Here is a 26,252-nt window from a genome sequence, read left to right as displayed (position 1 = left end):
CAGTCCTTACCTCCTTAGCTCCCTGGACGCATTGCTCAGTTTTCTTATCTGTAAAGTGGGTGTAACTATAATAGCTATACACAGGGTTATTATGAAAACTAGCTGAGATAATCGAGCATCATTTACTTGGTAACCGCTCAGTAATTTATCTATTAGTGGAAGAGGTAAGCCTTGAACAAATAATGCGTTCATCTTCCGAGTACTCGGTCGCCCCTTCCTTCCTAAGAACCCCTCCCCAAGGGCCCCGCTCCAACATGAGCTCGCAGAGCGCCTCCCCAAACCCACTCAGCCGCTGCTCCCCCGCCGCCCACGGAGCGGCGTCCTGTCGCAGCTCACAGCGTCATTTCCAACTTTGGAAGTCTGACTGAACTCCCGGGGGCACGGCGGTTCTGCTTCATTTGTGAGCCCAGTGCCCAGTACCCGACATTCGGGAGTACGGAACACAGGCGGAGCCAAAAAAGGCCTGGACTCCGCAGGCGCTCAGGGCTTGGAGCAGGGCAGACTACAACTCCCAGCGGCCTGCGCGGCGCGTTGTTCCAATTGTCGGCGCGGCCTCCAGGGGCGAGGCCTATATAAGCCCCCTTCCGGGGCCCGCGCTTCCTTTTTCCCAGCTGCCGCGGTGCTGGCGTGTCTCCTGATGAGATTGGGCCTGCTGCAGTTCACGCTATCCTCCTCTCACCCCGCCGTAGCCTCGCCGCCACCCGCCCCGCACACGCCGGGCCTACCTCCCAAGGCTGCGGGATGTTGAGAGCGGCACGGAGCTGCCGGGCCTCCCGGCCTGCTGGGACCAAGGCCCGGAAGGCCTGGTCCGCCGCACGCGCGGTGAGAGGGGCCGGGGCCCACGAGGGCCGCACCTGCCCCCGCCTCGGCCCGCGCATCCCTGCGCTGCAGTGCGACGGGTGAGTAACGCGGACAGGCGGTCTGGTGTAGGGCAGTCCTGGGAGACCCCGCGCGGTGGTGTCCACCAGATCTGAAACTGAATCTGCCTGTTAAAGCTACGTTTGGGTGACCTTGGGGAAGTGATTTCACCTGTCACCTGGCTGCACAACACGTTAAGCAATCCATGCACTGGATAAAAGGGTAGGGTTTTCTGGGAGTCGCGTTTTAAGAGTCCTTTAGATCCTGTTTTGAATCCCAGTTTCGTGGCTTTCTACATTGGTTGGCGACCTTCAGTAGGTAGCTTAGTTGGTCTAAACTTAAAGGTAAAAACGGATGATAAAATGGTCTTGTGATTAAATGAGGTCAAACTCTGGCATATAGTAAAGTGGTAATTGGTAATAGGGTATCTGTTCTCGGCGCCTGGCTGGCTCAATCGGTTGAGCATGCGCCTCTTGATCTTGGGGCCTTGGGCTCCCATCCCCATGTTGCACATAAGCTCAGTCTAAAAAAATATGTAAAAGGTTATATGTTATCTTTAAGGAGGCTCAGCTCAGTGCCCAGCGTGGAGCCCAATGCGGGGCGCTGGGCCGAACTGGACCATAACTCGAACGCTGATCCGAGATCAGGAGTCCGACTCTTAACCCGTTGGGCCACCCAGGCGCCCCAGGGGTGTCTGTTCTCTTATTTGGTCTCAAGTATATTTCAGTACATGAATTTCAGTTATGCAGTAGTGCATGAGCTTTAGGGGACTCTGAGGGCTGGACAGCATTTGGGGCGGTCCTGGGACCTAAATTGCCCTGAGGCCCTTATCGAAGCTGCAGCTGCTTCCACATAGCTGCTGTGGTCAAAAAGGAGCCCAGAGTGACAGTTTTCCTTGACGGTCGCCGTTCTGTTTGCTGTAACTGATCTGCAACATTTCAGGAAAAGACAGTTCCCGTTGTATCTGCCATTTGTCAGGTGGAGGTGGCGTCCTTTATTACAATTGACAGGTTTCCAGAGCCCAGCAGAAATGTTCTGTTAATGAGGTCTTTTTTTTCCCCCCAAGATTTTATTTATTTGAGAGCAAGCAGGAGCACGAGCAGGGGGAGGGACAGAGGGAAAAGCAGGCTCCCCGCTGAGCAGGGAGCCCGACGCGGGGCTGGATCCCAGAACACTGGGATCATGACCTGAGGTGAAAGCAGACGCTTAACGGACTGAGACACCCAGGTGCCCCTGTTAAATGGGGTCTTGCATAGAGTTGCTAGAAAAAGACTTTTGAGAAACAAATTGCTGAGACCCAAGAAACCAGTATGGAGGGGCAAGTGGAGTGGAATGGGCAGGTGTCCTGGGAAAAATCTAGTGGCAGGTGACACTGATCTCAGTAGTGCTTTGAGTCACTGCCGTGAAAAGCTTAAGGCATAAGTACCAGAAGCCAGTCACGCCTTTGATTATGAAGACCCAAGGAAGGGAACACTGAGATCATTCGGGACCACTGTTTTCTCATCTCAGCTGTGCCAGATGAAGATTCCAGGAGGACTTTGAAGTGGAGCTTTTTGGTGAGGATTCTGGGGTCATGACTGATGGAACACAACCGCCTCGGGGCCTGGTAGGTGTCTGGGAACTACCGGAGTGGGGGGGGAGGTCGGTACAGCATGTTTCCAAGGGCTGTGGCCGGTTGTGGCCATGGGTTCTCCAACTGCATGCTAGAGCAACCTGGAGAGACTTTGACAGCACAGGTCAGCATCATACCTGCAGCTGCCACTCGACTTTCCTATAACAGCCCGGGACCTGGGCTGGAAGCTTCTCCCCGAGTCCAGGTGTTCTCCATTAACTTCCATGTAGATGGGTGTATTGGATCAACTTTCTGGTTTAGAGCTTTCACTTTTTTCTGCAGGTGTCCCCCAAGTGTCCCTGTCAGCGTCTGCTACTGAAGAGTCTGAGGACACCGGTTGTTGCTGTTTTTAGATGAGGTAAGGTCAGATGCTGAAGACAGCCTGACCCTCCGGTTCCCTTTCCCATCGGATCTGAACGCTGGTCTTGGTGGTCGTAAAAGGAGGAAAAGGAACACTGAAGCTGGCCTTGTGGTGTTTAATAGTCTGGTATAGAGCCTGTGGGCTAGTTTCAAACAGGGTTTGAATTCTCTTTGAACTGGTTTCCTCCTCCCGTCTGACATGGGATAATCTTAGGCTTAAAGGGAGGGTGAATGTGAAGCTCCGGCAGCTGTTGTGATGGCTAATACTTCTGTATTTGGTAAATATCAATGGCTTTCTTGCCTCTTTACTGAGAGTGTCCTTTTTGGTTGGGTTTTTTAGGTTGTCACCGGTAAAGCTGTCCTCGTCTGTGAGGATGGGTGTATAGTTGGGTAAGTTGGCTACCGGAAACTTGCATAGCTTCGTTGCAGCTTCAAGGAATGCTTGAGCCTTGTGTGAACCTGAGTAGTGTAGTGAATCGATACAAGGCTGTTCAGGCCTCCGGGAAGTCCTAGTTTTTTCATAGTAATTTACACCTGACCTTCCTTGTATGCCATACTAGCTGTTCAGGGCCAGAAGAGAAAAATGTTTACAGTGTGCCTTAGGTCTTAGATTTGCCAAGAGCACACTGCTAGGAGTAGAAGGTACCAGATGCCAAAGCCCTGCACCTTCGGCAGCGAGTTCCGATTGCTGTGAATGCACAGTCATGGTTTGAGCTCATGCTGAAGTTGGGGAAACCTCAAACTGTGGGATCTTACTGGCCCCTTTCCTGGGAGTGTGGGAGAAGCATTGGGTAGAAACAAGTGTAGTTCATCTAGTTTGGGATGTCGTTTAGGCTGACTGGTCCAGGATGAAACCTAATCTGAGTGGACATCTTTGGATGATAAATGCGGATATGGGACTGAGACCAGCTCTTCAGAAAAAGCCTGGGTGGCATTAATTAATTGGGAATATTAACACACTGGCTTATACTTTTCAGGACAGAAACGCTATGGGAAGAGGCAAGCTGAAGAGAACAGATTATTTTAGTGGAAAACCATGACCTTTGTATTTCTGATACTGCTGGCACATGGCACGGAAGTGACCAGTAAAAGACTTTGAAGTATGTTTGTGTCCGTTTTCTTGTTCCCCATTACAGTGTCAGTCTTCATAAAAATAGGCTGACCTCTCAGGACAATATGATCAATTCTGTAACTGCCACTATTCATAATTTTTCCTCCAAAAAGCCTGAAAATTCAGGCTGAGCCTAATATGTGTTCCTTAAAATATCTGAAGGCTGCTTGTGACCTAGGCCATTTACTCAAGTTGCCCCTACTGTGCCCCCCTGCCGTGGACCCCCCCCCCCAACAATTTCCTATAGCACGAAAGTAGAGATGAGCTGCAGATTTTTCATGTTAATCCAGACTTTCCACATAGGTGCTGGAGATATGTAAGTGGATTCATACCTATTGAATGAAATTAAGGTCAAGAAGCAGGTGGGCCAGGCACACAGATGTCACAGTAATGTCCCTCAAGGGCTTGTCAAAGCTAGGCCTGCCCTTGGAGCATGCTCCCAGGTCTTGAGCCTTTTGGTCTAGATTTAGCCGGTTGCATCACACCCTAGCACACAGGGCCACCAAACTTAACTTAAAAGCAAACTTGTTGGGGGGAAGGGATACTTGAAATGAAGGATCAACATTGCCCCCCATTTGGCATATAGCAGGTAACCCATGCACTCTGACCCAGAGAACCTGAAGGATGCAGTGTCTGTCACCTGAGATAGGCCTCTGGGTTGAATAAATCCTATGATCCACTTTAGTTAATAACCCCAAACTCCTTATCTCCAAAGATGGATAACATCCCTACCTGGAAAAATTGCTTTTCAAAGACAATTAGAACTTTGCTCAATGGCACCTTGGTTTTCAAACTCAGAAGGCAAATGAAGGCAGCAGTGTTGCAGGAAGAGTCAGAAGAGCTGATTACTAAAATCTTCCAAAACATTTCCAAAAAGGTAAAATTTCTTCAAATACTTTTTGTTAAAAAGGAGTCTCTCAGCTCCATCACACAGTCTGTTTCAACCGGTCCTCTGTCCCGACTACATCATGGCCGGGATCTCTGAAGATACTGTGTCCAGGGGCTGCCAGTGACAGTCCATCAGGGCATCGTACAGCTCCTCACTCTGCTCCATGAACTCCTTGTTGGCCTCTGTCACGTCCAACTGTGGCATGGGGTCTGCAAGAGAAGCCAGGGTGGGTTCAGAGCGCCAGGGGAAGCACCCAGAGACCTGGACTCCCAGGGCTTCCTACTTCGCCTGGCAAGTTCCCTGTCCTCTGTGTCAGAGTCCCTCAGGCTCATAACCACTGCCTTGCAGGGTTCCTTTAAGGATGAAAGTGGAGTCTACTTGGAGAACATCATGTGCAATTAGTTTCAAATCGTGGTGGCTGTTCTCCACCTCTTTCTCTAGACTTCATGTGCCCTGGCTGGCCTGGCGTGGTCCTTCAATTTGGGGTTATGGAAATCTGATCAAAATTACCAAGTCCAGAGCTCTGTTCTTCAAAGGGAACGTTACATAGCAATGAAAATCAGCCTCAGCTGTATACAACTTGGCTGGATCTCACGAAGGGTGTTTTGTAGAGAACTGCTGAATCACTGGATTGTGCACCTGAAGCTAATACAACAGCAAACAGGCAAAACTAATATTTAAGGATGTGTATCTATAAAGAGAAGGAAGGAAATGACTATCACAAAAATCAGCCCTGGCGGGTTGTGGGTTGTGACTGGGAAGGACAGCTTCTGGAGGCTGGCAATGTTCTTGATCCAAAGAAAGGTCCACAAGCAATTACTTTACAATTACACCTGTTTTACATACTTCTCCATATGTTACATTTTACAATAAAGTTTAAAAAAACTCCTTAATCACTACGACTGATAACATTTTATACTTTTCCGTATAGTCTTATGTTGGTTTAAGATGCACACACACAAACACACCCATTCATTAGAAAACTTTACAATTAGAGAAGACCTAAGGAAATGGACATCCCAAGTACCCGGACTGGAACACAATATTGCTTAAGATAGCAATACTCCCCAGACTGATCTACGGATCCAATGTAATCCCTTTCAAAATTAGCTGCCTTGTTTTACAGAAATTGAGCAGCTGATCATAAACTTAGATGGAAATGCAAAGGATTTAGAATAGCAAAACAATCTTGAAAAAGCACAAAGTTCAAGGACCTCCCCATTTCAAAACTTACAACGTAACAATAACTGGCAGTGGCTTAAGGATAGACGTAGAGATCAATGGAATAAGATTTAAGAGTCCAAACCCAACGTACAGATTTACAGTAAGTCGGTTTTCGACAAGGGTACCAAACAATTCAATGGTAAAGAACAGTTTTCAGCAAGGGGTGCTGGGACAGTTGGATAACCACAGACAAAAGAATAAGGCTAGACTCTTCACACTTTACAGAAGAGAATTAACTAAAAACGAATCAAAGACCTAAAACAGGTATAAACAAGCAGTGCCTTTTAGATACCACACCATTTAAGCAAAAACAAAAACAGGACTTCATGGAAATTAACTTTTGTGCTTCAAAGGACATTATCAAGACATGGAACGGGATAATTTGTAAATCATGTCTGATAGGGGAGTAGTATCCAGAACAAAATAAAGGAACTCCTACAATGAAACAGTAAAAAAGACTACCCAATTTAAAAATGGACAAAGGACTTGAATAGACACTTCTCCAAAGATCTATCTACACACGGCCAGAAAGCATACAAAGACGCTCGACATGCGGTAGCCAGCAGGAAAGCGCACGTGGAAACCACGAGGAGATACCGCCTGAAACCCACTAGGACGGCCGTAAGGAACCAGTAACAACCACTGGTGGGGATGTGGAGAAACTGGAACCCTTGTACACTGCTGCGGGGAATGGAAAATGCTGCAGCCTTTTCGGAAAGTCTGGCAGTTCCTCCAGTGGTTACATAAAGGGTCTGCCATGTGATCCAGCAATTCCATTCCTAGGTAGTAATGAAAACTTACCAGCAATTCCATTCCTAGGTAGTAATGAAAACTTACCTCTGTCCACACAAAAACTTTCACACGAAAGCTCAGAAGTGGTATATTCCTAATGCTAAAAGTGGTAACAACCCAAACGTCTATCAACAAAATGGAAATCCACACAATGGAATATTGTTTGGCCATAAAAATGATGTACCGACAGCTGCTACAACACTGTGCTTCAGCCATTCACGGGGTACCGCACGTTATACACAACTGCATTTATTTAAAACGCCCTGGGGCGCCTGGCTGGCTCAGTTGGTAGAGCATGCAACTTGACTCTTAATCTCAGGGTGATGAGTTCAAGCTCCACACTGGGCAAGGAGCCTACTTAAAAAAAAAAAAAAAAAAAAAAACAACCCAGAATAGGTAAATCCCAAGAGACAGAAAGTAGATGAGTGGTTGTCAGGGGCTGGAGGGGGCTGGCATATGGAGGGTGACTGCTCCTGGTTGCAGGAATCAATGGTAATGGGTGCACAACTCTGTGACCATTCTAAAAACTAATGGACTGTATATATATACTTTAAAAGGGTGAAATCTGAAAATAAAAAGGGTGAAATCTGTTATGTGGGTTATATCCCAAAAAACAAAACCCTAACTGGGATTTCACTACATATCCTATTTTCTATCTGGCGTTTTTTTCACTGAAAACATTTCCTTATGTCAATACTCTTAGAAAAAGACATGATTGGGGCGCCTGGGTGGCTCAGTCAGTTGAGCATCTGCCTTCAGCTTGGGTTGTGGTCCCAGGTCCCGGGATCGAGCCCCACATCAGGCTCCCCGCTCGGCAGGGAGCCTGCTTCTCCCTCTCCCTCTGCCTGCTTGTGCTCTGTCTCTGTTAAAATGAGTGAATAAAATCTTAAAAAAAAAAAAAAAAAAGAAAAATCTATCCAAAGATGATATATAAATAACTACCTGCTTAAAAAAAAAAAAAAAGAAAAAGAAAAAAAGACTACCATTTGTTTAACAAATTCTCTATAAGTATTTATCTGTATCAATGATTATCATTTGGGGATAAGATCTTTCAATTAAAATTACTGATCCAAAGGATACAAACATTATAAAAACTAACTTTTTAAAGAAAAAAAATAATATATTTTTAAAAGATTTTATTTTATTTTATTTTTTTAAAGACTTTATTTATTTATTTGACAGAGAGAGAAACAGCCAGCGAGAGAGGGAACACAGGCAGGGGGAGTGGGAGAGGAAGAAGCAGGCTCATAGCGGAGGAGCCTGATGTGGGGCTCGATCCTAGGACTCTGGGATCACGCCCTGAGCCGAAGGCAGACGCTTAATGACTGAGCCACCCAGGCCCCCAAAAGATTTTATTTTAAAGTAATCTCTACACTCAAGGTAGGGCTCCAACTCACAACCCTGAGACCAAGAGTTGCACGCTCCACTGCCTGAGCCAGCCAGGTGCCCCAAGAAACGCAGTATATTTGAATTTCAATTTGATTATTAATAGTGTGATGGCTAAATTTTTACATGTCAACTTGGCTAGTCTCTAGTGCCCTGTTTGGTCAAATGCCAAGTCTAGGTGTTGCTGTGAAGGTATTTTATAGATGTGATTAACATGCAAGGAGCTGATTTTAAGAATATCCTTGAGGCACCTGGGTGGTTCAACCGAGGGTGTGGAGCCTGCTTAAGACTCTCTCTCCCCCTCTCCCTCGGCCCCTCCCCGCCGTGCTCTCTCTCAATAAATAATCCTCAATAATGTGGGTGGGTCTCATCTGATCTGTTGAAAACCTAAAGGCCTTAAATTTAGTGAGGTTTCCCAAAGAAGGAATTCTGCCTCAAGACTGTAAGAGAAATCCTGACTTTCCAGCTGGCGGGCCTGCCTTACAGATTTATACATACGATGTCCTACTAGTGATACGGTACGGATCACCTTTGATACAAAGAGTACGTTTCAACTTTTTTTCTTGTTATTTACTGGCATGTGTGTTTCTTTTGTAAATTATTTCAAACTTTCTCACTACTTTTAAGAGTCTGTTTCCTTTTCCAAACCAATGCTGATCTTTTCACATAAGTCCTATGCCTGTTCCTGTAACCAAAAGGATCTTTCTTTCTGTTGGAATTCTGATCTAAATTCTAAGAAGTTCTGAGCATTTACAGAGGCTCCCTATGGAAACGGTAAGAAAGCACGACTGGCCTGGTTTCTCTACTCGGTGTAGGTAACAGCTTTATAGGAACAGTTTAGTAAAGAGCTCAATCACAGACAGGCCTTTGTGTGAGCCGAAGCCTGTGGATACGCTACAACAGAGCACCCTTCCTCACTCTGAAGCCATGGCTCACCCAAACCGAGGAAGAGACGGAGAAGGGCAACGACTCCTGCTGTGCCCCCTCTGGGTGGGTATTAGGTTGAACTGGGAGGCAGTGTAAGTCAGTGGTAAAAAGCATGTAGTCTGGGGCAAGACTGCAAGGGTTCCAAGAGTGACTCCATCTCTAAATACTATGTTGCAATTTACAGTATCATCGACCTTGAACAAGTAATTTGACCCCTTTCCCTTGGTTTTTTATTCTATAAAACCAGAATAAATTGTGCTACTTACCTCAAAACAGTTGTGAAAGTTAAATGTCTTAATAGATGTAAAATGCTTAGAACAGGGCCTGCACGTAGTAAAATCTCAGTAACTATTAGCTGTTACCAATTCCCTAAGCCTCAGTTTTCTTTTCTGTAGATTGGGGATTATAATGGCACCAACCCAACATCATGTTGACAGGTAGCAGGGCCTGGCACAAAATATGTTTGGTATTATTATATTAATGGATGAGAATGAGACTGGAAAATTCTAATTCTAAGGAGTTATACACAGATATTATAATCAGGTTAATATTCTCTTAAAAAAAAAAAGTATTCCCTGGAGGGACCAGTTAGAGACTGAGTACAGAAAGTCAGGAACTCCGGCCTGACTTAGCCCCTAACTCACTGGGTGAGCCTGAGCAGAGCACCTGGACGGCCAGTTCCCCACGCGTCAACTAGAGCCCGTGTTCTGCCCTGCCCACCCCCAAGCTCACTGCTGTAAGATTCAGAGGAAAACATGTATGTACAAGTGCTTTAGTATTATTTTTTTACTTTTACTTTTTATTTATTTTTATTTTTCTAAAGACTGCGTGAGAGCAGGGTGGGGGTAGGGTAGAGGGAGAATCTTAAGCAGGCTCCAAGCCCAGTGTGGAGCCTGACGCGATGAAGGGCTTGATCTCATGACCCCGAGATCATGACCTGAGCAGAAATCAAGAGACGGACGCTTAGCCGACTGAGCCACCCAGGTGCCCCAAGATTTTTTTTTTTTTTTAAGTAATCTCTATACCCAACATGGGGCATGAACTCACCACCCCAAGATCAAGAGTCACATGCTCCACTGTTGAGCCAGCCAGGCGCCCCAGAATTTTACTTCTTTAAAACTTAACATCTATTCAGAAACATGTCTTAAAAAAATTTGTTTTTCATAATATTTTCAAACCTTAGAAATCCTTTTAGTATTAATATCTCATTTGAAAAATCATGTTTGAAGGTTATCAATTCCTTCAGTTTTACTTTCCTTTTTCCTCTGTTAAATTCAGTAGAAATTACAACAAATGCTTTTAATTTAAAAAATTAATGATGGCTATTACTATGTAGCAGATTGGAGTGATTTCAGTTTCTTCATAATATGTTACTGTATTTTCCAAATTTTCAATCATAACTATTACTTGAGAATGAGGAAAAATTGTAACTTAAAGTATATAGGAAAAAATTAAACTATCAAACACACACAAGGCAACAGTTTTGCCGGAGACCTACATGTGGGGGTCGACTGTCCCACGTCTAGGGAGTGACCAGCTCTCTCCCCCGGTGAGCGGCCTCCTCCGGGCTCTCCGGGACCGCACGCACACCTCTGAGGCCCACGCTCACTTCTCACTGTAATTACGCATGCCCCAGCTCTCACTAGAAGCACATTCCTCCAGAGCAGAACCCACCTTGCCTTCCTCAGCATCTGGCTACAGGCACAGTGCCCGCCACAGAGCAGTCACCCGACAGAGGACAGAGGAATGCGTGAACGAACTCTTTCTTACCTTCCAGTGCGTCATCCCCGACTTCTTCATATGTCTGCCAAGAGACCAAAGAGAGGGTGAGCAGCAGCGTGAACGCCTGGCCCAAGACAAGGCGGCCTTATTTTTAACAAATACTTGCTTCATCTTTCCCTGTTTTTTTTCTGAAGCCCAAGCTCCCGTCCCTACTACCCCCACGCCGCAGGACGACCTAAGCCCAGCGGAGCCGGCGGGCCCGCCCGCGGTTACCTGCATGGTGCTCTGCGTGTAGCCGTACTGGGGGTAGCTGTAGCTGTAGCTGCCCGTGTTCTGGTCGTAGCCCCACTGCGCGTAGTAGTTCTGGTACTGCTGGTAATACTGGTTGTAGCTGTAACTGTACATCTGAGTATACTCCACTGGCTTCACACGGCTCCTTAGACGAGGAAAGCAGCAAAAATAAACAACTATAGGCAAGCGTTTCCATAACACTTACTACGCCAGGGCTGTTCAACTGCTTTATGCAGATTAACTCATTTAATCCCCACAACAACCCTATGCAGTAAGAATACATCTATTCTTATTTTACAGATGAGGAAACTGAGGTCTGGGTCACCCAGTTTGTCCAAAGTCACACAGAGATCCAAACCCTGGCAGTCTGGCTCCAGAGCCCAGGCTTTAAGGTCAGGAGTTTTTAATAGCTAGGTCTGGCTCTCTTATCAAATCTTGTCAGTACTGACTTGTCCTCTTCTCAAGATCTGGGGGTGGGGAGACTGTTTTTCTGCCAGCCACAAAGGCTCAGGTGAACATGGCCTGGAAAATCTGGATTTAGGATGATCCAAGAAGCATTTCAAACTACAAAAGGTCTAATCACCTCTTTCCCACAAAAAAAGAAGTGTTCCAGGAGCCTTACCATCACCACTGTAGTCACAGCTACTGTTTACGGAGTAAGTACTCAGGATTTGGGCACACGGCTTTTCATACACAGGCTCCTGTTTTAAGTCCTACACAACCCTCTGACAGAGCTATTAATTATTGTTCCCATTATACAGATGAGAACACGGAGACTCTAAAAGGTTAAGTGACTCACCCAAGGCCACACCTAGGACTGGAGCCAAATTTAACTCCAAGACTCATGCTCTGAACACCGCACCGTTACATACAGCATCTGCACCTTGCCAGGCTCCTGTATCCTGCCCTGACCAATCAGGGCTGAGGCCCAGGCTCAGTGGACAGCTTTTTTTCCCCGGCTGGTATGGCTACCCCAGCCACTGCTAACCAAAGCAGAATGTCAAGCTTGCAAAGGATCTACTGCTTTCAAAAATACACAAAGCCATGTATGGTTGGGTAGGCTTACGAGACAGGTGGGTCTGACCGGCAGTCCTAGAGGAGGGCAATCAAAGGAACGACATGGTAAAGCGCTTCCAGAGTCATCACACTCCGAAGAGCCAGACTCCCAGGTGCAGCCGAACGTGCAGGAGGCAAGAGGCTCACACCACGCAGCTGGCTCATGGGGAGAACTGGCTGTCACGTGGTGGGGAATGCACCCGTGTCCTCAGGATTGGTGAGGACACAGTGAAGCCAGAGAGGAAACCAAGTCATAAGCAGGAGCTGAGGGGCGCCTGGGTGGCATCTGCCTTCGGCCCAGGGTGTGATCCCAGAGTCCTGGGATCGAGCCCCGCATCGGGCTCCCTGCTCTGCTGGGAGCCTGCTTCTTCCTCTCCCACTCCCCCTGCTTGTGTTCCCTCTCTCGCTGGCTGTCTCTCTCTCTCTGTGTCAAATAAATAAATAAATAGATAAATAAATAATCTTTAAAAAATAAATAAATAAATAAGCAGGAGCTGAACTACCACAGCGAATCCTGTCACAGGAACCGCATTCTCAAAATCTGAAGGGCTCTTCACAAGTTCCTTTTGAGTTCAACGTCTGTGTGGTGAGGACTCGGCCAGAGCAGTTAGACAACTCCACGCCTGTCCGAGCATCCCCTGCTGATGGGGTGGCTAGCTGAAGTCCAATGGCAGAGACTCCTTCTCCCTGCCCAGCGCGAGCGTGGAAACCGCTAACGTTCTCGTCCTTGACTACCCCGCCATGTTTCCAAGCAGTGTGCCTCCCTCCTGATATGTTCACGGACTTGAAGGCAGTCTCCCTGGCCTGGGTCTGCACATTTCTGTTCAGTTTCTCCACACTCAGCTCTTGCGGACGAACTCTCAAAAGGACCTCCTCCTGCCCTCAATTCCGAGTGCCCGATGGTACCGCCCTAGACACAGGCACCAAGCTCTGACAACAATGATCAACCAAGAAATGGAACGGAATATAACCTCCTTGCAGAAGGGATTTTCCTTCTCTGTTTACAGCTACAACCCCAAAGTCTAGGTCAGAGCCTGAGGAGTTGCAGGGACTCAGTCACCGCTGATCGAATAAATGGTAACACATCCGAAACAACCAACACATCAGTATCAGAGGAACCTCGGGGCAGAACATACACTCGAGATACCTGCAGCTGTTAAGAAATTCTCTGATGAGGACTGTACAGCTATATGGGAAAGGGAAAGCGTATACGAAGAAAACTGGGGGGAAAAAAAGAATGAGATTATAATTAAAAATGAATAAAGAAATAAATCTACCACATGTAAATTGATCCACACAGGGTGTGTATCTATATCACATATCATGATGTCTGTGGAGAAGCCTAGAAGTCAGAAAACATAATTAGCCATCTTAGGGTAATAAGGAAACTTCTTTCTTTTAAATATGTTCTTTAATGTTTTTATATAGTAGAGGTTATTACTATTTTTTTAATTTTATTTATTTGCGAGTGAGAGACAGCACGAGCAGGGGGAGCAGCAGAGGGAGAGGCAGGCTCCCTGCTGAGCAGGGAGCCCAATGAGGGGCTCGATCCCATGATCCCATGATCATGACCTGAGCAGAAGGTAGACACCTAACGGACTGGGCCACCCAGGCACCCCTATATGGTAGAGTTTAGAACAAATAACATTTCTGGGGGGAAATCACTCTGGCTGATCTTCCATGTAGTAAATACAGTTAAGCAGCAAAGAACCTCCAATCTTTTGCTGCTTTGAAAAAACCTGGCGATCTGGAAGTTCTGCGCTAAGAATGCAGTCACGCCTCCGCGCCTGGCACGGGACTGCTCAGCCTGGGTAGCACTGACCCGGGGGCAGGGCAGGTGAGTCTGGGGCGGGGGCCGTCCCGCGCAGCACAGGCTGCTTAAGAGCCAGTCTCCACTCACTAGATGCCCACGGCACCTCCCCCACCCAAGTTGGGACAACCAAAATTATCTCCAGGTGTTGCCAATGTCCCCTGCGGGACAAAACGGTCCTAGCCACCGCTTCAGGCAAAGGATAGAAGATTCTATGCAGACAGTAGCTGTCTTCTATCTGAGTGAGAAACTTGCCTGGAGCTGTAAGTGAAGAAGGGCTTTCTGCCTGGCACGACAGGGAGCACGGTGACGTATAGGATATTCTGCAGTGTCTGGATCATTAACTCCCAGCCGTTCCCACAGCTAAGATCGGGTATACTTTTTTTCCTGCTGCTCAATTCTTATTAATTCTGCGGGTAAATTTCTAACAGTGATACTACTTGGCAAGGGCAGGAACATTAAGTATGCAGGACACACTGCTTTCCCAGTACTGCTACCAGCAATGTCTGAACGTATCTGCCTTCGCAGGTCATAGCTCTCCCCCAGCTGGAAGCTTCTGGAGGGGCAGAGTTGTGCTCGTTCACCCGCAGTGCCCCGCACACAGCCTGAAGTACCAGGCCTCCCTGCAGCCCCCCACCCCGCACGCGGAAGCTCCGACTGTCAACGAGCAGAAGGGGAGTGTCCAGGTGGGCACGGGTCCAGAGGCCCTCCGCCCCCCGGCAGCGCAGGACTCACGCTTTGGGGATTGCCACACTCAGTCGCACTGGCTTAGACCCCAGGCCCACGGCTCCCTGGCACTCGCTCAGAGCTCGCTTCTGTTCCAGCTCATCCGTGAACTTCACAAAACCATAGCCCCTGCAGAAAACAAAAGCACATACCCTGTTTAGATCACAAACGTGATGGAGGTAAAGTCTAAGAGTGGAGGAGAGGGGGAGAGAGAGTCTGTCCGACTCTGCAGGGAGGGATGGGAGATCCATCCGTGGAGATGTGCCTCAGAGCGATGTGAAACTCCGGCACGGAGGGAGCCCGAGTCCGGAGGAATCCCCTCCGCGCCTTTGGTGACCGGGCTCCTTCCTGGTGGCTTCCCTCCCAGTCTACTGGAAATCCTGTTACCGTCAGCATCATTATGGTAGCGGCGGCGGTAGGAACAGCTGTGGTTCACTGAGCAAATATTTACGACATCTGCCCTGCACACCAGGTGTCACGTTAGGCAACTGCTCGGCAGTCACAAGCAGAGAAGGATCCTGCTCTGCTCAACTCTTTTTTTTTTTTTTTTAATTTTATTTGAGAGAGAGAACATGTACGTGCAAGAGTGGGGGGAGGGGCAGAGGGGGAAGGACAGGAAGTAGGAAAGAATCTCAAGCAGACTCTGCACTGAGCCCAGAGCCCCGTGGGGCTCGATCTCACTGAGATCATGACCTGAGCCGAAACCAAGACTGTCGAAACCAAGAGTCAGACACTTAACTGACTAAGCCACCCAGGCACCCCGGGACTCCTACTCTATGTGGGGGATCAACGAATGATAGCTAATACTTCATAAGCACTTATTATTTCCCCAGGATTATCTCGTCAAACTGCCCAAAGACTAGATCACGGCAGTGTCCCCATTGTACTGAGGAGGAAACCAAGTTCAGAGGGCTCTAATAATTTGCCCAACATCATTGTAGAAGCAGGATTCAAACCCAGGTCTTGAGCTTATAACTCAAGGTTGTGCTTATAACTATTATTCTGATCAAAAATAAGCCTTTCTTGAGGTTTTTCTACCTCTGAAGTAACAATAACAGATAAAGAGGCGAATGCCCGCCACGCATACCCCCCCGCTTTATTTACAGCACAGCGTGTAGCTGTTAGGTCAGGCCTGTCGTACCGAGCAGGAAATCGGGTCAGAGGCTGGGCCAGCACCGGAGTCAGGATGCACACCGCAGTCCGGCTCCGGACCTGTGCTCTTCACCCCCAGGCTATAGGCCTCACTCTAACTCCTCCATCTATGAGACAAGTGCTGAACTAGGCAGGCATCAGTCACAGGTAAGGCCTTACTTCGACACGCCCGTCTGGTCCAAAACCACCTTGCCTCCCCGACAGGAGGGGTAGACTTTGACGAAGAATTCATACAGCATGCCATCATCCACATCTGGGGTCAGGTCCCCCACAAAGAGGGAATACTCAGGGCTGAGAGGAGAGAACAAGATTCAGAGACAGACACCAAAAGCTTTGTTCTAACAAGCTCGTTGGGCCCATTCTAGATAAACCTCTCCTGGGCCTTCCCAGGGAACAGCACATCTGATGGGTCCTTAGCCGGGTCCTAATTTGTTGTGTTTGGCAGTCCTGGCAGAGTTATGGAAGCAGCCCGTCCCAAGCGCATTACCCACTGAACAAAGCCTGTCTGGCTTCAAATATTATAGGAGTGCAGGTGGGGGGGGCAGTCAGAGGTGCTCAAAAGAGAAAACTAGACACTCTGTGTTCGCTGCAAATTTTTTTTTTTTAAAGATTTTATTCACTTATTTGACAGAGAGAGAGTGAGCACAAGCAGGGGAGCAGCAGGCAGAGGGAGAAGGAGGTTCCCCGCTGAGCAGGGAGCCCAACACGGGACTCGATCCCAGGACCCTGGCTGAGAACATGACCTGAGCCAAAGGCAGAGGCTTAACCGACTGAGCCACCGTGGTGTCCCTTTTTTTTTCCTTTTTTAAAGTAGGCTCCACCTCCAGCGCGGAGCCCAACGCAGGCCCAAACTCACAACCATGAGGTCATGCCCTGAGCTGAGATCAAGAGCTGGATGCTTAACCAACTGAGCCACCCAGGTGCCCCTGGCTTCTCTTTTTGAATTTACAAAACTTGGGTAGGACTCCCTTGTTTTGTTTCTAGCATTTTTTTCACTTTTAACAAACCACCAACTTCTTGACCTGTCCTCATCTGTTACAAAATGAGTTATTAATGGATATGCAGTATTCCAATTAATGAACATAGTATCATTTAAGCCACTTCTCTATTATTAGATTATATGGGTTTTTCCCCAATTTCCCCCATTACATGTAATATTTCAAGGAACACTTTTGAGGCTAACCTTTGCACACATCCACATATAAATTCTGAAGTAGAATTACAGGGTCAGTGGGTACAAATCTTTTTAAAGCTCCTGATACACTGTTTTAAAGCTTTTGAAGAGCACCCTGAAACGATCAAGTTATATCCCTACAACAGGTCAATTCTTACTGAATAAAACATCAATATTGCGGGTACTAACAGGGTGGAAGGCTGGGGGCAGGACCAAATAAAGAGAAGACACGGGTCTTGACAAGAAGCATGCTGGGCAGGTCCACCAGCGGGGGAAGGGGTGGGAGTCATCCTTCAGGAGGAAGGCAGAGCAGACCAAACTCGGCTCCCCAGCCTCCTCTTTGGTGGTGACCAGCACAGTGATGCATCCTGTCTCTATCTAGACATTTCCTGGGGCTTGAAGCTGCTTGTGGCTACCCTGCACTTACCTGTTATCCGGCTGTTTCCCGTAAGTGGCATAGTTCAGTTTAAAACGTTTTGCCTACAAATTTAAAAACAAACAAACTAAAACAGAGAAAGGTGTTTCAAAAGTCAAACAATATTTGAAAAAAACTGAAATAAATTACCTTGGCCAAAACATCTCCCCCTCTCTAAGCCTCAGCTTTCTCTCCTGTATAAAGTGAGGGGTTGCACGGACGGCCGCTAAGGGCACTGCCAGCTCCGTGGTTCTATGAGCCCAGGTGTGCCAGCTTGGTGCGGCTGTAAGCTAAGTAACTGTGGGAAGAGCAGAATGTAACTCTCTTGAGATGTGTCCTCACTGCTGCCAGCCTGTTCTAGCTTCGCAATCAGACAGGAGGTCTAGGGTTGCAAGTCCTCCGTGAAGGGAGGCGGCGGGGCAGAGTGCAAAGGGCATGGATTTGAGAGGCAACCAACCTTCAGTTTGCATCCTGCCTCTGCTAGTTACTACCCGTGCTGCCTCGGACCAGTGATTCCACTTCCCTGAGCTTCGGTCTCCTGACTGGCAAAGATACCGACGCCTACTATGAAGGCTGGTTATAGGAGTAAATAGAGTGAGTATACAGTAGGGATTCAATAAATGAAAGTTATCGATGACAAAAAATGGGAACATCGTCATTATCCAAGCATCCTTACAGGTGTGGCTCCTGGCAGGGGTTTCCCATTAATTTTATGCAAACACTTCTCGGCTGTGGCCAAATCTGCAAATTCTACAAAACAGTAGCCAGCTGGGATTCTGCAAAGAAAGCAAACAAGAGAGAGGAGAATGGTTCAAGATGGGATTCCCAGATGGGACTGAGCCCTGGCCTGAGGGGAGGGAGAACTGTTTTTCTGATCAGAGCCCATACGGTTTTTGTTTCCTGACATCTTTCAGTTCAGAACTAACTTACAAACCTGAATATAAGGACTGCCCATCTGGGCCAGTCCCAGACTCATCTGGTAAACATTTACTGACGCACTGTACCACCTTTGAAGTGCTTTTGCCAAAAATATTTTTTTAAGATTTATTTATTTGAGAGAGAGCACACGCACAAGCAGGGGGGAGGATCGGAGAGAGGGAGAGCAGCAGACTCCCTGCTGAGCACCCAGTCTGACGCAGGGCGAGATGCCATGACCTGAGCCGAAACCAAGAGGCAGACACTTGACCTACTGAGTCACCCAGGCACCCCTAGAAATATTTAATACAATCCAATCAAACCCTAAGATCTAATGTTCAGTTTACAGGGGATATTAGGGACAGAACATGTAAAGCACCACCACAAGCAAGCAGATAAAACCAGATTCCAGAACGCAGAACCTTATGTAAGACAATTAGTCTCACCTCTTTAAAAAGTCAGTGTTACGAGAAAAGATAAGAGGCGAGCTTTCCTGGGCTTAGAACAGACAGGAGCTGACCCTTCGGTAGTTCATAACTGTGATGGCAGACTGTTCATACTGTGGTGACATGTACCCCCTCAAACTCTGTTACAACCTTGGCACATGACCCATCTGGCATGGGGAAAAAAAGAGAGTGAGAGAGACATTAAAAAAAAAAAAGCTACAAAAGATATTCTGAGGGCACCTGGGTGGCACAGTTGGTTAAGCCTCCGACTCTTGGTTTTGGCTCAGGTCATGCAGGGAGCCTGCTTCTCCCTCTGCCCCTCCCCTCTGTGCACACACGCTCTGCCTCCCTCTCTCTGCCATAAATAAATAATAAAATCTTAAAAAAAAAAAAAAAAAGAATATTCACACTGTTGTGCAACCACTGACTGCATTCTTCAGCACTATGCTCTGTTGCATATTATTTTCCATGGGTCTTATCTTTTCCCCTTATTTTCTCTGGTCTTGGTTTTTAGATTTGCATTTATTTATTTTACAGTATTCTCACAGACCAAAGTCTCAAATGAGGCAAGATATAAATGTAACGTGTCTGTAAATACCACCACAAGAAACAGCTAGATTTTAGTAATTGTGGATAGGAAAAGATAGTTCCAAATCTTATTTCAATAAAGTAGAAAGTATTACAGAATGTGTTCATACCACTAACTGATTATCTGGGGTTTTCTGTCTACAAGAGCAAAAAGAAGAAAAATATTTAGGCTAGCGTGATCTACCAGTGAGAGAATCTGTTCCCAGAGTACAGAACATATAAAAAGCAAGCGGAGAGAGTATGTAGGGAACTGGGGGGATACAGGCACCAATTCTGAGGAGGAGGGAGCAGCAGAGCCCCGGCCTCTCAGGGAAAGGCTGGCACGCTCCTGGCTCTCCCTGAGGGTAGCTAGTACAGCTCTTCATCCCTACTCTGGGCTGCAGCTCCCAGACCTCAGGATGGAAACTGAGGGCCCCATGGACTAGGGGGGTGGGGGATGGGGATCCCCCCGAGGAACATTCCACGGATGGGCACAGGGTCCTTTCTGAGACTGTTCATCAGACCTGAAGGCTCAGAGTCAAGGTGTGTTAATGGTCTCATGCAGCAGGACCTGGGGAGCCCCTCCGTGGGCCATTCTCTCCATATTTTCTTCCAGGCTGTGTAGCTGCTTCTCCCTTTCTGCTTGTTCCCTGTCACATCCTGGCAGCCAAGGAGCCAGGCAATGAGTTCTCTAGGCCTCCCTCAGAGTCACTGAAAACCTCTACCGCATTGGATACAGAAAACGCTACAGAGGGGCGCCTGGGTGGCACAGCGGTTAAAGCGTCTGCCTTTGGCTCAGGGCGTGATCCCGGCGTTATGGGATCGAGCCCCACATCAGGCTCCTCCGCTATGAGCCTGCTTCTTCCTCTCCCACTCCCCCTGCTTGTGTTCCCTCTCTCGCTGGCTGTCTCTATCTCTGTCAAATAAATAAATAAAATCTTTAAAAAAAAAAAAAAAGAAAAAGAAAGAAAATTCTACAGAGACCAGTGGAAAGGCCTGTCCTGCCCACTGCAGAGAACAGGCATGGAACCAAAGTCTCCTTCTTGGAGCGCCTATATAAATATGCTCCTGTCTCAAGTGTTCTGCTGTTAGGAGCTTTGGGGAAGTTGGCTCCCAGTTATCACCTAGCGTGGTGCTGGTTTTTCCTCAGTCCCTTCCTCGGCCACACTGCATTCCTGTATGTGAACAGCCTCGTGGCTGCCTTGGTCTTTTCTCATTTCATAACATGGCTGAAGACAAAAAACAAAAACACAAAACAACCCCAAACTGTTCCTAGGTATGGAGCTGCCTTGGCCCCTCTGGCCAACCTAGTAGTCTTTTAAGTTTTAGCAAGCACCCTTAACCCACATGACTGATTAAACCTTGGCACATTTATAGACCATGCATTCTTTCCTAGAAAGAACAGAGCACTTCTACATGTCACCAGGCTCTCTTGCACCACCCGGGGCACCAAGAAACCAAACCCTCTTACACAACACCCCCATCCAATCCCCTCCCCCCAGCAAGGAACCAGACCCCATTGCAATACTGTCAAGCAGCACGATAACATCTGTAGTCGGCACCATCAGACTGCACGTAGTCAAGAGTTGTCATAGACCACTGCACTCCCTTAACTGATTCACTGCCCTAAAGCACTTTAAAAGTTTCTGGGCCAGGAGAAACCTCCGATGGCTTTTGGACAAGAGTAGCTGGCCTCCTGAATAATGCTCATGTTCCTTTCCAGTCAAAACTCGTCTCTGCGGGGGGTGGGGTGGGGGAGTGGCAAGAGAAAAAAAACAAAAAACCTCATCTCTAGAATACTGGCCTTTCCTTTACAGGCAGCCACACTTGGGTTTCAGTAACAGGTACTGGGATTCTGAATACACAAAGTACCTGTCAACCAAAAGCCAGAACTGACCACACTTCATTTCTCTCATCTGTATTTTTCACCATTTGATGTTTTAGCAAGCTTCTTTAGCAGAGTACCTGGCGGAGAAACTGCTCAGTAAACACTGTCAAACTGATAAGGGAATCCTCCTTTTTCTAACTAGAAGCCTAAGGAAAACTGAGACCCCTCAAGAGAAGGAAGAATGTGGAGGCAATATAGCACTACTATCTCAAAATATTCTCTGCATTTGGTTTTGTTTACGTATTTACTGTTTTGTTTCCCCATTAGAATGCAGTAAACTCCACGAGAGGAGAGACTATGCCTGGTTTGTTTCAGCCATGTATCCCGGGCACCTAGGAGAGCAGCACACGGCACTGCTTCTACAAATAACTTAGGTGAATGACTGAGTTAAGGGCACTCATGACTTGGAGAACAGATCTGAGTCCTGTTTTGTCATTTAATAGCTCTGTAAACTTTAAGACAGTTATGAAGCTTCTCTAATAATAGTACTTAGCTCAGACGTTTTTGTAATTTAAAAAATGATTTTAGGGGCACCTGGCTGGCTCAGTCCATGGAGCATGCGACTCTTGATCTTGGGGTTGTAAGTTTTGTTTTGTTTTTAAAGATTTTATTTATTTATTTGACACTGGGCGGGGAGAGAGCAAGCACAAGTAGAAGCGGTAGGCAGAGGGAGAAGCAGGCTCCCTGCTGAGCAAGGAGCCGATGTGGGGCTCTATCCCAGTATCCTGGATCATAGCCTGAGCAGAAGGCAGCTGCTTAACTGACTGAGCCACCAAGATGCCCCAATAGGGTTGTAAGTTTGAGCCCCACGCTGGGTGTGGAAATTACTTAAAAATAAAATCTTTTTTTTTTTAAGATTTATTTATTGGGGCTCAGTCCATTAAGCATTTGACTCGATTTCAGCTCAGGTTATGATCTCGGGGTTGTACGATCGAGCACTGCAGGGGATAAATAAATCTTAAAAAAAATAGAATTTTAAAAGATTATTTTTATTTTTATTTTTTTGGAGAGAGAGAGAGAGAGAACGCATGACCCTATGAGCAGGGGGAGAGGGCAAGCACACTCCCCACTCACCAGGAAGCGCGCAATCCCAAGACCCTGGGATCATGACCTGAGCTGAAAGCAGACGCTTAACTGACTGAGCCACCCAGGTGCTTCGGGAGAGATATAATCTCAAGCAGGCTCCACACCCAATGCAGAGCCCCACTGCAGGCTCGACCTCAGGACCCTGAAATCATGACCTGAGCTAAAATCAAGAGTCTAGGCTTAAGGACTGAGCCACCAGGTATCCCCCTAAAAAATGATTTTAAAATGCTTACTACCAGGGCGCCTGGGTGGCACAGTGGTTGGGCATCTGCCTTCGGCTCAGGGCGTGATCCTGGCGTTCTGGGATCGAGCCCCACATCAGGCTCTTCCGCTACGAGCCTCTTCTTCCTCTCCCACTCCCCCTGCTTGTGTTCCCTCTCTCGCTGGCTGTCTCTATCTCTGTTGAATAAATAAATAAAATCTTAAAAAAAAAAAATAAATAAAGTGCTTACTACCTAGCAGCTTATAACCTGTTTATATTTATTGAGCATATGCCACATGCCAGACTACTCTAAAATGCTGAATGTCAATTAACTCATTTAATCCTCGCTGTAACTCTATGAGGTAGATGGTGATTTCATCTCCATTTTCAGTCACGGTGAGATGGAAATGGAGAGGTTTAGTAATTTGCCCAAGGTCACACAGTAGACCTAACTTGCAGTCTAGCTCCAGAATCCAGTCCTTAAGCAATATGCTATACTTCCTCTCAATAAGCCCCCAAATGTTAGCGTTTATGTTATATTAATTATTTTTAGGGGGTGAGAAACTCTGACTTTTCGATGTTTACATTCTCGAGAATGACACTGGCAGCACGGTCTATTAAAGGAGAATTGAGAAGCTGGAAGGAGAAAATGTACCCAGTGAGGCGGTTTCGGATTATTTTGACGCTCATCACGGTCTCCCCCATGGTGGCAAAGGCTCTGGAGATGAAATTCTCATCCATGTAGGGCTCCAGCTGCGTAAATACAAGAGCAGAGCATTCAGGCTAGCGTCCAGGCTCCTCATTCCCGGCTCCAGAGCCCCGCCAGGGTTGGCTACACGCTGCTGGTGCGGGCGGGGGTGAGGGGAGTGGAGATGGTCATCTACACACTGGCCTGAATCCCACCTCCCACGTTTTCAATCCTCGCCTCCCTTCCCTTCAAACTTGCTCCCTTTAGGGAGTCTCCTCCTTGGATCTACGAACCCTATCCCTCCAGTCCTAGAGCCACAGCGCCCTTCAATCCTCGGGGTTCCTGCCATTCTATCCCGGTAAAGAACCTCCCTTTCCCTTCCATGAACGCAGGCGGAAGGCTAGGAACCCCCATCCTCACACTCGGTCCCTCCACCTAAATTCTGGGACCCGTCTGTGTCACCCAAAGAACTCCCCTCCCCATTCACTTCCACCCTTTTGGGATTCAAGGCCCCTTCCCCTTCAGACTCTTCCTCCCCCGTGACACTCAGACTCATCTTCCTCGCACCCGGGCAGCCGCCCTCACTCACGTCGCCCATCCACAGACTGGCCGCCATGCCCGCAGCCCGGCGGTGTGTCTGCGGGCCGACGACGCCAGCGCCGGCGCCAGACCGCGGGGCCGGGACCGCCAGGGAGCATGCGCCTCCGACGCCTTCTGCGCACGCTCCGAATCTCAGCGCCCAGGGCCACGTCGGGATGCGCCGCTCCGGGTTTTTCCGACGACCCGGTTGGCTGGGCCAGAGTTCCGGGATCCCTGGGGGCGGAGCTCAGCCGGAGTCCGCGGCCTGGGGCGGAGCAGACACTACTATGGCGGTACGGTTCCTTGGGTAGTTGGCTTTGTTGGGCTTCTTTCTGACCACGTATTCAAGCACACACATACATTTAAAATTACAAAACTAATTACGCTCATTGTAAAAACAAACAAACCCTGCAAATATAAGCACACGAAAAAGTCCCCTTTGGGAGCCAGGATGATCCAGTTCCACTGTATGACCTTGGGCAAACCGCAGGTCTACCTCAGCAACCCCCTGACCCTGCTTCCCAGTTTTGGAGACGTGAGATGTTTGTTGAAGCTGGATGGGATTCTTCCATCATTCCTGTATATAGCCCTGGGATGGGAAGAGGGGGCGGGGAGTTACAGGGAGGGTAAATTGGAGCAACCCTGTCACCTCAACCAAATAATCCCCAAGTCTTGTCACTCTGCTTTACGGAGTCCCATATCCACTACCCTAACCCAAAGCGCCAGCTCTAACTTGTCCCAAAACAATGACCTGTCCATGGAAGGCCCTCAGTAAACACGATTTCAATGACTAGATAATCCCGACAGTTTAACTCTCCTAGTCTGGGAGTGTCCCACACCAAAACCTCACTTTGGCGCCCGTTTCTCAGAATGGGGAGCTTCTGTAAGTGATGGTCAACTCCAACAGTAAAGCTCACCCCAAGTGCTCGAGGATTCCTTTCTGGGGCTCCTTCTGGGCTGATAAGCCATTAAAGCCCTTCTTTACCAGTTTATACCTCCTAAATTTAGGGCGTTGGGCCCCCAAGTCAAGCGCTTACCGGTCTGAAAACTTGAGATCCAGCTGCTAGCTGCCACTTTTCCACGTTTATCCTACTTACTGTAATAGCATGTGTAGTGGCTGGGCGCTTTGGCTATCAATCCCAGCCCCCTCTAATTATTTTGGCAAGTTACTTAACCTGAGACTAATATGGATAATAGCAGTGCTTACCACATAGGGTGTTGTGAAGAGAAAATGAGAAGTTGGGAAAGTACTTGGCCCAATGCCTGGCATCCAGTAAATTCTCCAACATGGTATTTGGAGGCCTTCAAATTACAGCAGAGAGCTGTTTATTTAGTACTATTTGCCAGCCCCTCTGCGGAGCTCTTTGCTTACTACAGGTGGAAGATTTTTAAATGTTTGTTTTTCGAGTGCAAGCTCCATGAGACAGGGATTCTTGTGTTGTTTTTTTTTTAAAGATTTAATTTATTTGACACAGAGAGACACAGCGAGAGAGGGAACACAAGCAGGGGGAGTGGGAGAGGGAGAAGCAGGCTTCCCACTGAGCAGGGAGCCCGGACTCAGGACTTGATCCCAGGCAGACGCTTAACAACTGTGCCACCCACGTGCCCCTGTGTTTTGTTTCTAATCAAATTCCTACAATGTCTGGGATATGGTAGGCACTGAGAAAACATTTGCTAATTTTATGAAATAAATAATAAACAGCAGTCCCTTAACCTATCTATCCCTAGCCCCAATTCCCACTCTCTTGAAGCAAGTTTCCACATCTCCCTAGAATCTGCACATTTCTAAATGATGTACTCGCATTTGTAGTTTCAGATATCTTAGCGACTATCCTTCCTTCATACATACACACTTCTCCATCGTCATATTATAATTTTTCACAAAGCAGGAGCACCTGGCTGGCTCAGTCAGTAGAGCTTGCCACTCTGGATCTTGGGGCGGGGGGGATGTGAGTTCAAGCCCCACACTGGGCAAAAAAATAAAAAATGTCTGTCAAAGCAATATTGAATATTTACACGACAACTTTGTAAATAGTTATAGCAGAGCCACATTGTGTACTATGATTACATTTGTTTTGGGGTAATCCATCCAGGTTGGAGGAGGATGGGGGAAAAGATGACAGTACTTGATGTGTTTGAACAAAGGGAAACTTAAATTTACACTTAAGACATTGGTGCTGGGGCACCTGGGTGGCTCAGTTGGTTAAGCAACTGCCTTCAGCTCAGGTCATGCCAGGTCCTGGGATGGAGCCCCATGTCAGGCTCCCCGCTCAGCAGGGGAGTCTACTTCTCCCTCTCTCTCTCGCTCTCTGTCCCTCCCCCTGCTCGCGCTTGCTCTCTCTCTCAAATAAAATCTTTTAAAAAAGACATTGGTGC

The 26,252-nt window shown here is 47.6% G+C and overlaps 1 protein-coding gene, 1 long non-coding RNA gene and 5 other non-coding genes across 11 annotated transcripts; 6 read left to right on the top strand and 1 right to left on the bottom strand.

The window, feature by feature from the left end:
* The first annotated feature begins 593 nt into the window (after positions 1 to 593).
* Positions 594 to 3,932, top strand: LOC113268412 (uncharacterized). Its single transcript, XR_003321086.4, has 5 exons — positions 594 to 899; positions 2,368 to 2,464; positions 2,753 to 2,828; positions 3,171 to 3,220; positions 3,808 to 3,932. It is a non-coding gene; the product is annotated as an uncharacterized LOC113268412 (long non-coding RNA).
* LOC113268638 (small nucleolar RNA SNORA16B/SNORA16A family) lies at positions 1,678 to 1,812 on the top strand. Its single transcript, XR_003321175.1, has one exon. It is a non-coding gene; the product is annotated as a small nucleolar RNA SNORA16B/SNORA16A family (small nucleolar RNA).
* On the bottom strand, positions 1,824 to 25,012 carry TRNAU1AP (tRNA selenocysteine 1 associated protein 1). 5 transcript variants are annotated; one of them, XM_048221741.2, is made up of 10 exons: positions 24,914 to 25,012; positions 23,887 to 24,465; positions 23,265 to 23,362; positions 18,182 to 18,281; positions 17,518 to 17,570; positions 16,076 to 16,207; positions 14,774 to 14,893; positions 11,155 to 11,317; positions 10,930 to 10,963; positions 1,824 to 5,039 (listed from the first exon to the last, which is right to left on the bottom strand). In XM_048221741.2, exons 2-10 carry the CDS (start codon positions 23,911 to 23,913, stop codon positions 4,903 to 4,905), a joined length of 864 nt encoding a protein of 287 aa, XP_048077698.1. In that variant the 5' UTR covers positions 23,914 to 24,465; positions 24,914 to 25,012; the 3' UTR covers positions 1,824 to 4,902. The 5 variants fall into 5 exon arrangements, with proteins under 5 accessions (XP_048077698.1, XP_026372669.1, XP_026372668.1 ...); XM_026516884.4 differs by having other exon boundaries at positions 11,155 to 11,314; positions 24,914 to 24,982; XM_026516883.4 differs by having other exon boundaries at positions 23,887 to 24,208; positions 24,914 to 24,971.
* Positions 2,507 to 2,637, top strand: LOC113268639 (small nucleolar RNA SNORA44). Its single transcript, XR_003321176.2, has one exon. It is a non-coding gene; the product is annotated as a small nucleolar RNA SNORA44 (small nucleolar RNA).
* Positions 2,856 to 2,989, top strand: LOC113268642 (small nucleolar RNA SNORA61). The gene has a single exon (XR_003321177.1). It is a non-coding gene; the product is annotated as a small nucleolar RNA SNORA61 (small nucleolar RNA).
* Positions 3,668 to 3,741, top strand: LOC113268648 (small nucleolar RNA SNORD99). Its single transcript, XR_003321183.1, has one exon. It is a non-coding gene; the product is annotated as a small nucleolar RNA SNORD99 (small nucleolar RNA).
* LOC113268650 (small nucleolar RNA U13) lies at positions 18,939 to 19,039 on the top strand. Its single transcript, XR_003321185.2, has one exon. It is a non-coding gene; the product is annotated as a small nucleolar RNA U13 (small nucleolar RNA).
* Positions 25,013 to 26,252: the final 1,240 nt, after the last annotated feature.

This window comes from Ursus arctos, unplaced genomic scaffold (assembly GCF_023065955.2).
Source record: "Ursus arctos isolate Adak ecotype North America unplaced genomic scaffold, UrsArc2.0 scaffold_32, whole genome shotgun sequence".
NCBI lineage: Eukaryota > Metazoa > Chordata > Mammalia > Carnivora > Ursidae > Ursus > Ursus arctos.
The sequence above is the reverse complement of the archived record's forward strand: the minus strand, read 5'-3'. Positions and strand labels throughout refer to the sequence as shown.

Excerpts from the sequence above, each read along its gene's own strand:
- TRNAU1AP (XM_048221741.2), bottom strand. The coding sequence starts at position 23,913 with ATGGCGGCCAGTCTGTGGATGGGCGAC. Across the intron at positions 14,894-16,075 it reads GACCAGACGGGCGTGTCGAA|GGGCTATGGTTTTGTGAAGT; the intron begins GTAAGGCCTTAC and ends TGTTTTCTGCAG. Across the intron at positions 11,318-14,773 it reads AGTGTGGCAATCCCCAAAGC|GAGCCGTGTGAAGCCAGTGG; the intron begins GTGAGTCCTGCG and ends TCCTCGTCTAAG.